Here is a 7,354-nt window from a genome sequence, read left to right on the forward strand (position 1 = left end):
TCCTTTGGGAGGTGGGGGAGTGGTCAGAGGCAACACCACTGGACAGTCAATGAATTGGGAGTACAAGGGCGGACAAGTTAAGGACTTCTGTAACAGAGAGCCCATTCCACCTTTGCGAGAAGACCCTGCTACTCCAGGCCTAACTAATAATAGTCATGGATGCATAATTAATAATAGTCTCTTATGTGACTAAATTCCCTTGCACTGGAAAATAAAGTTGATTTTCAATTGCTGTAAAGGAATGTTTCGCAGCATTTTCTCAAGAGCAGTTAGGATGGACATTTAAAGCTGCACTGACAGCCATTATCTCACAAATAGGTAAAACTACAGAGTATATCACACACATCAAGGACCATGCGATAAAATACTCGTGTGCTTAGATACTAAATTGACAGAAAAACATGAAAATTAATACAAGGGACAGATGTTAACAATGAGTACCAACAATGCTACACTGTCCTCAACTTTCTCCTCTCCCCAATGAATCCTGACATTTTTTTCCCTGTCCCATGTTAATCTTTCCTATCTTCTCATGAAGTCTAAAGTTGATGAATGATTGTCACTGTCATCCATCCTTTAAAATGGATTCTAGTTGTAAACAAGAACATAGATGTTTAGAAATAGTAGTATTATTAGCAGCAGTGATGTTGATTCTAAAGAAAAATAAATGCTGGATTCAAAAGGACATTCCAGCAATATCACAGGCAAATGGACGGGAAAAAATAACTGAAGCATGGATATTTAAAACTTCCCATTGGCATAAAGACAGTCAATGTAATTGGGAATGCTGGGATTTATTATCCATCCATACATTCCCCCTGAACTGAATTACTTCTCTGAAATAGACTAAGAGTCAGCCCCAAAAGTTGGTCTTGAATCACACACAGGCCAGAATGAGCAAGGACAAAAGAAGTATGAGTGAATCTGATGGATTAAACAAGCAATTACCCTCCAATAGAGCAATTTTTCTTTCATAGGGCATATTTTGGAAATGTACGGAGTGGTGAACAAAATTTGGTCACATTTACAAGTGAAAAACTTCCACCTTCATTTATGACAGAATCATTTTATTTATTAAACTTGATATGACAATCAAAACTTTGGTAGGAAAGAGTGATTATACTTTCATCATTCATTCTGACTCACAGTTACACAGTGAATACAGCCTGAATCTAGCGCCAAGGAGAAACAGTGCTTCCCTGAGGTAACCTCACTTCCTTTTGGAACCAACTTGGTACTAACATTGAACTTACAAAGTTGGATGTGAGAGAAAATATATAGTAATACCAAATTAATATAAATATTCATTTAAAGAGGAAGTATTTTTCAAATAAAACTAAAACGCCAAACATTTAAATTTTCATCTATCTCCTCTGTAAATTCATTCTTCTTTTTTGTCCTTCATGAGCACATATTGCTGCAGGAGGGCTTCCACTTCTGGACGCCTGCTCATTTTATTCGCTTTCCCCTGATAACGACCATGTTTTCCAGCTCCTTTTCCATCAAGGATTCCAGCAACTCTGCATTTGAAAAAAAAAACAAGTCAAAAATTCCACTAAGTAATCAGCCAGGAAATTATACTCTCCTTAAAAATTTATTGAAACCATGCCATTGCTCTTTTCTAATAAGTACCTTCCCCAAGCAGTGTGATAAAACCCTGTTTTCACTATGTGAAGAACAGAATATAATAGATTTGGTTTGTGGTAACAATTCTTTCCCACCTTTTCTCCATTTAATTCCCTCCCGCTTAATTCCTAGCTTAATTGAGAGAAACTTCAGCCTCCCCACCATCATCAACTCTGAGATATTTACAAGAATGATATATTAGTTTCAACCTTCCATTTCTTAAAAGAAGAACCAAGTCTCTGCTGGGCAACAAAACAGGACACTGAAATCGTCATTTACATTTCTTATCATTATTTGCTAATTTTGTGTGGTATTGAAACATCAGCTTCAAACAGTATTTTTTTTTAAATGGGGTAAAGTCAGAAATAACATTTTCATTATCTTGTTTTTTTTTTAAAAAAATTAGATGTCGACAACTTCTATCAGTTAAGAGGTCAAAAACTAGAAAAATCCCCCAGACCTGTGATGTTCACGTCACTGCACAGTTCCCCAGAAGAATTTTGGGGCACATAATGAGTAAGCAAAAATTTGTTTTGTATAGAAGGGAATACTAACATGACAGGACTGACTTTAGTACTTACAGAGGGAATTATTTGAGTATTCAGGAACTCTGGCACAAACATTAATTGTCTATGTTACAAAACATTCTCTCTTTTATAAAACCAAGTGATGAATGATTAGTGACAATATAAATGATCAAAGTGGTGCATAAGCCCTCCAAATATATTAGGCAACCATTTTGCAAGTTGCCTCAACACAGATAAAGAAATCAAGCAATAATGTCTTACTTTGTTCCTAATGCTTCAACAGCATCCACTTGACCTGCCAAAAGGAATAACCCTGCTCCTTTTTCATCTCCAACTGTTAAGAACAGCAGTATGACCTAAAGATAAAAAACAATAAACATCAGTAATATTTCAAATACTTAACATTTCTGGACTACCTGAAGGTGATTTCTTTCATACAGTGGCAAATAAAACCATGTTCTGCTTTTGGATTCTGCATCAGTTTCATTCTGAGCTTTGGTATAGGTGAAATGTTCCATTAGATTAATGCAACAATTCTTTTTGATTTCCATTAATGGTTGCATTAGTGTGACATGTTTCTATTGTCCACTCCAGTGGCCTTATTGATTGGCAATTTTGTGTTCATTAATACCTACAAGTTTTGATTAATTTTGTTATGGGAATTGTCAAATAATACACTAATTGAAACTTCCAAACTCAATTCGTTCTTAAACATTGTCGCCAATAGAATGGGAACTTGGAAATCACCAACTCACACGCATGGGGAACTGAATCAGCAGCAGCTAGTATTGGAATAGCTGATTCACTGAGGCTCACATTTAGGAGTGTATAAGAAAGGGCAAAGGATTTGAGAAGGCATAAAGAAAGAATGGGCAAAAGCAAGACAAAAAAAAAGCTAAGAACCAGCATACAGTAAAACAATCCAAATCTGAAGGATAAATGACAATGTTTCATAATCTCTATTTTACACTGCCTTATAAAGGTTCCCTATCTTACCTCAGTGACAATTTCATTTGCTATTATGTTCATAAATTCACTGTCCCCTTCTTTCCTGAAATAAAATACACAAGTTCCAGAAGTCCAATTCATAATAGATAATGTAACAATCAGTAAAAATACATGATTATAGATTTCTCCACAGAGTATATGTTAGCCAAGTATGATTTACTAAACTTCCCTGTTGTCTAAATTTGAGTGCTCCCAGTAGCCAGTGTCAGATACAAGCAGCCCAGTCTGCACTAACAGCAGCTTTACAGTGTCTCCTGGCAGTTCGTTCCATACAGCCACCAACTTCCACGTGAAACCTTTCTTCTCAAGTCCCTTTTTCGACCCAACCAAGCTCTGAACGTTCTGCAATTTCTACACACCCTTCAACTATCTTTAAGATTCTATTCGTATCAAACCAATCAGGCGAGCTCAGGTTTCCTCAAACAACAGCAGGAAAGATTGCTTCGATCACCTAGTAGCTGTTAACTGTTTCCAACGTCTCCAATAAACTATCTGCTGCAGTCTGTATGAAGAGGTATCCACAGTGCTGTGAAATATGGTGTACTAATATAAATACCACCAATAATGGAAAAGTAATATAACTACCAATCAGACTAATGTAGCAACTTCAAGAGGAATCTGTACCTGGGGATGTTGCCATTTCCTGCTGTCTTTCCCCTTCTCTATAATGTTTAGGAGAAGTTGCTCAAGAATGTAGAATCTCTGCAGTGGATCCAGCAGGTGGTGCACACTACAGCCATACTCTACCGGAGACACTGAATGTTTAAGGTGTATGATGGAATGATAATTTGTCCCAACTGGCGCTGAACCTATTTGAGCTGCACAAATGCAGACAAATGCAGGGTATTCCCCACATTCCTGACTCGTGCCATATAGATGATGAAAGGGCTCTGGGGAGACTGGAAGTGAATAACTTGCCACAGAACATTTAGTCTCTGCTCTACTCATGTGGGCGTGTTTAGCTGGTCCCATTAAGTTTCAGGCGATATAAAAGAGATCAGTGATGCAGAGGTGCTCAGCAACAATAATACTCAATTATCTGCCGTTGCTTTCAATGAAATAATGCAAGAGCTGTGCCCAAAACTCAACCATCTTTATCATATGTTAAGAATATTGGTAGAATATCCAGTTACTCACCTATGCAAAACAAATATCTTGCATTTGTTTGGATCACTTTTAAAGTTCTTTGCAGTCAACAGAGCCAAATCCCTGAGCAGACTCAAGTTATTCTTCAGATTAAAAAAGAGGCATTGTGAATATTCTATCTGAGAGCTAAGTTCTTCCCAAGATTGCTCAAACTAATATAATATAGTTACGTACATGCCAGAGTCTAGTATCTGGTGGCAGCTACAAAATACCTGGTTTAACTATAAATATGAATTAGGGTATTATTTTAAAAGGTTTTCTACTAATAAAAACACTTGTGCGAAAGTTCAAACTCTGATTTCTGAAGCACGTAGCATTAGGCCTCAGAATAAACCTGTTTATTTAAATGTAAATTTGTGTAAAATTTTAAGATTTCTGAATCTAAATACTAGAAGGCCCTATTCATAACACTATGGGAGGTAGAGTGCTTTCCCCAGAAGGAATACAGTAACAAGAACACAGCTCATCACTACCTTTTCAACAGCAATTGAGGATGACTAAAATTGTTGATCTTGACAACACTCACATTGAATAAGTGAACTAAATTCAAATTGACATTTGTATACAAATCCCTCATATATTCTATTGGCATGTTAATATGACACCAAGAAGAAAAATTATATCAAATACAAGGAACTCATGAGTTATAATTGTTTGCGATAGGACATGAAAATGATTGCATAAATTTAGTAACCATTTAGCAAGTACATTGGAACTAATTGTTTGACATGAAAGCTAAAAGTTGAAAGTAATCATGTAGCATTCAGAGCTGGATGCAGGTGGGATATAGTTTTCAACTGAACTAACTTGGAGCTTGGAGGTAAAAATGTACAAGGATTTGACAAAAGAATGTTTCTATTTCTTCCTAAGCAACAGAATTTGTAATTTATTTTCCTTCTTCAATAAATCCTACCATTTAATATAAAACAATACTGTCAGAACGAATTAAAAACACTCAATTGAGGTAAAGATCCCTTCAGCTGCAGATGATAAAGAATGTCCACTTGAAGTCCTTTACTGTCAAATCCACTAACATCTTGTTGTAATATGCAAGGATTAGGCCAGAAATGACTTTGATATTAATCAAGTGTTTTGCTATTAACTTTTTTTCTCCTATTTATAAGACGGTATTAGTCCCATTTATTTTACATGGTTTAAACGCTGTGAAATAATAGTATTGCTACTCTTCGGTTTATTTTGGAAGTGGATTATATATGATAACATTCTAAACAAACTATTTCTACAGTTGAAAAATGATAAAACTAAATTTAAAACAATATAATTTTCTGAGACAGCACTACAGCCAAAAAAACTTTCAACAGAAAACTCCTCCCCCCCACCCCCCAAAGATCTTCGAAAATTTTCCCTTGTTATTTCATTTTGCTTTTTGGATACATAGTGGCAAACTAAAGTCCTGAATTGGAAACATATGCAATCAGACTGAAGTTTCTGCAATACCTTTTGAAGCAATTTAACTGATTTTTGCAGTCTGTCCACAGCTTCAACGTGTTGCTCTGGTCCATTTCTGCAAAGTTACGTGAAGATAATTCACATAAACAGCCAGTAGTCTGCATTAATTTTACACACAACAAATATCACACATTTTGAACAGCCTAACTTGTGCTTTTTATACTTTCACATGATATTGAAATGGTACAGGTAGTAGGGCTAACAATGACTGAAACAGTCTTTCAACAGTCCCTAAAACAATTATAATTTAAGAAGCTTTTGATTTATGGGCTAGAAGCCTGTTCCTGAATCTAAAGACTTGTTGTTCTCATTCCAGCAGTTCCTGACGTATGGCTTTAACAGTCAAAGCCAACTGTTACCTTTGAAATAATGAAAGGAGCTACAGCCCAGAACACACTCAAAGTGCCGTTGCTGCAGCCTTATGGTTTTGTTTCTGCTGTAAATGTACACGAACTCCAATATCATAACAACATAAAGAGAGAAAGGTACTTCTAACACAACTTCTGGAAAAGCTGAGCTGCAGTAAAGAGAGTCATATGCCATCAGAAAGTAATCACAAAAAACTATAGCTCTAGATCATTCTCCTGAAAACCTGCCTAGTACAACAAAAGCTATTTACTCAGATTTCTCATTCTCAACAAAATCAAAGACGTTCTACCTTTTAATCAGTTTTTAATTGAAAAACTGTAAGCTGAAATCATATATTGAAATCCCATTATAATATTGCCAGTCCATAAGCTGACAACCAAATACATAATTGCTTAAAATTACTACATATCATAGGTATTTTTATAATGATGCAGTTTAAAGAAATTAGTATAATACAGAAATAGAGCTGTAAAGTGCAAAAGTCGATGTAAATTTATTTTACATTGTGACCTACTGGGAAGAATAAAGAATATTCCACTTACTTGAGAAGCGATGTCAATGCCTTTTCCACTCTCAAACTTTTCTCTGCATACTTTAGCACTCTGTTCCCGACCAGGAAAAGCAAATTTATTTTTTTCTTCTTACCTTTTTCTGTCCCCAAAATTTTAATAGCCTGAATAATGAACCAAGACAAAATTAAAATTTGATTATAATAGGATCAACAGCAATAGCATTACTTCTGCCTGTCTAGCTAAGCATTTTCTGCAGTATTTTGTTTTTGAAAAACAAATACTCATGTGATCTGTATGTGTTATCAGTTGAGCAGAGTCACTAACTCTGGAGGAACAGTGATTGAGGAGCAAGACATTGCATTATGGAATTAGATTAGATTCAGTAACAAACGATAAGAGAGGAAGCCTGACAAAAAGCTCAGTCCAGCAAAAAATAAGCCTACAAAGTATTAGACTACATATAAATTGTTCAATTCACATGGTTATGCTAAATGGCATGAATAAAACACCATATAGCTGTCAATATGAGTGAAAAATAAATGTACTGTACACAATCTGGCTACAGTCTGACTAACCAAACCAGGCCCACGTGTAGATTAAGTCAGGTTTTAACTTTACACCCATAAATAAATAAAGGCATCCATTAGTCTTGCGAGACCATGGACCTGCGCCTGGAAAGTCTTCACTCTTCAGGGC

General features: G+C 35.7%; 1 protein-coding gene across 1 annotated transcript in view; it reads right to left on the reverse strand.

Annotated features, from left to right (window-relative positions):
* Positions 1 to 1,060: 1,060 nt before the first annotated feature.
* aarsd1 (alanyl-tRNA synthetase domain containing 1) overlaps positions 1,061 to 7,354 on the reverse strand; it is a 12,073-nt gene continuing 5,779 nt past the window's right edge. The window contains exons 3-8 of the mRNA XM_063037829.1: positions 6,689 to 6,819; positions 5,766 to 5,832; positions 4,299 to 4,390; positions 3,150 to 3,204; positions 2,415 to 2,509; positions 1,061 to 1,520 (exon numbers count right to left, since the gene is read on the reverse strand). Of these exons, the coding sequence (XP_062893899.1) occupies positions 1,382 to 1,520; positions 2,415 to 2,509; positions 3,150 to 3,204; positions 4,299 to 4,390; positions 5,766 to 5,832; positions 6,689 to 6,819 (579 nt within the window). The 3' untranslated portion in view covers positions 1,061 to 1,381. The remainder of the gene's footprint in view (positions 1,521 to 2,414; positions 2,510 to 3,149; positions 3,205 to 4,298; positions 4,391 to 5,765; positions 5,833 to 6,688; positions 6,820 to 7,354) is intronic.

Source organism: Mobula hypostoma, chromosome X1, assembly GCF_963921235.1.
Source record: "Mobula hypostoma chromosome X1, sMobHyp1.1, whole genome shotgun sequence".
Taxonomy (NCBI): Eukaryota; Metazoa; Chordata; class Chondrichthyes; order Myliobatiformes; family Myliobatidae; genus Mobula; species Mobula hypostoma.